This window comes from Caenorhabditis briggsae (genome assembly GCF_000004555.2).
Source record: "Caenorhabditis briggsae complete genome, chrV, whole genome shotgun sequence".
NCBI lineage: Eukaryota > Metazoa > Nematoda > Chromadorea > Rhabditida > Rhabditidae > Caenorhabditis > Caenorhabditis briggsae.
In genome coordinates this window covers 4,294,559-4,296,200 of record NC_013488.2, presented here as the reverse complement: position 1 = coordinate 4,296,200, position 1,642 = coordinate 4,294,559, and the positions used below count along the sequence as shown (strand labels likewise).

The 1,642-nt window shown below is 37.5% G+C and overlaps 1 protein-coding gene across 1 annotated transcript in view; it reads right to left on the bottom strand.

Annotated features, from left to right (window-relative positions):
• CBG26983 overlaps window positions 1–1,105 on the bottom strand; it is a gene marked incomplete at both ends in the record, with an annotated part of 3,496 nt that extends 2,391 nt beyond the window's left edge. The window contains one exon of the mRNA XM_045236909.1: window positions 821–1,105. Within this exon, the coding sequence (XP_045098002.1) occupies window positions 821–1,105 (285 nt within the window). The remainder of the gene's footprint in view (window positions 1–820) is intronic.
• Window positions 1,106–1,642: the final 537 nt, after the last annotated feature.

The following is a 1,642-nucleotide window of genomic DNA, read 5'->3' as shown; positions in this document are numbered from 1 at the left end:
GAGCCTATATATCTCACTTCTTTTGAAAGATATCAAAAAGTGGTTAACTAGTAAAATGTTTATCAGGATATCAGCAACATTTTACTAGTTAGCCACTTTTTGATATCTTTCACAGAAAATGAGATATATAGGCTCAAAATGGACAATCCGGGTGTCGTTCTATTAGAGGTTTTACGGTATGCAGTTATTTCTAACGTCATCTTGATTGAAAAAATTCACCTCAAAACAGGATATCAAATAGGGGTTAGCTTGGGTTTTGATTTGCTGTGACCGGAGTTGTGAAAGGAAAGCACCCACAATTTAGTGGGGCGTTGGCAGATAGTCATTGATAACAATGGTCATTACCTTCAATTTAAACGACATCGTTTTGACCTTTTTTACTTTGAATGTATCTGACGCTAAAAATGACGGGAACTTTCCAAACAACCTAATATTTACGGTATTAAGAGGTATTGACCCTATTTATAGCCAACTACAGGACGACACACCCCTCGGTTCAAGATTGGAAAATTGGTAAAAATGGAAAATTAATATTTGAAACTCAGCACGATCTACAAAATGGTATGAAATTTGACTGGTATATTAAGACTAAAAGTGTTAAAATGGCTCAAAAAACACACCACGTGACCATTTCCAGTGCCAGGCAATTTCTTATGCATTTTGGTGGCCTAGCACACTAAACTCGCGAAAGTTAGGACACCATGGACAATAGTCTAACAACACATTAGGTGCATTTTTGGACTGAAAACAACAGTTTCCGAAAGTTGTTCGAAAAGTTTGTATTTTGGATACAAATCTTTATAAACCACAAAACTCTTACCTCGATGTCCTTCATGATACCTCCAATTTCTTCATGTAGCTCTTCGAATCCAACGATACCTAACTCTGGCAGCTGCATGAGCTCCTCCTTAAATTCCAACAGATCCATCCCAACTCTCTCCGATTCTCTTAGCAACTCCTTTCCCAGCACAAACTTCTCCCCCACCCCATCAAACAGCCGAACAATTGGTTTTTCGTTTTTCGGTTTTTTCAGTCTCTCATTTGGTGTGAACCATTCTTTTCTGTCTTCTATGAATTTCTCGATCACACCGAACACAGCTTTCATTTCCGAGAGCAGTTTCCCATATAGATCAGAATTTTTCTTGATAGGAAATAGTTTGTTGTTTTCCACAACCCTCTTGAAAATTGTAGAATATTCCGGATCGTACTCGTTCGCTTTTTTGATATGTTCCAAAACTTCGTTTGCCGTTTGATTAGCCAATTTGATGTCATGTTTGGTGCTCCGATTTGCAATATCATTAATCCAATCTTCTTGAAATCCTCTTCTCGGTAATTCACCAGTTCGAAAGAGTCTCCGAATTGATCTTGTTTCGTTCTTATGTAGTAAGCAAGAGTGCTTCGAAAAATGGAAAACGTTGGAGATTGAGATTCAAAGCGTCTTTGGATGAGGTTAAAGACCTCTAGTTTATACATAAAGGGTTCGTTTTTCAAACTCTTGTAGATACCGTAAAACCTCTAATAGAACGACACCCGGATCGTCCACTTTGAGCCTATATATCTCACTTCTTTTGAAAGATATCAAAAAGTGGTTAACTAGTAAAATGTTTATCAGGATATCAGCAACATTTTACTAGTTAGCCAC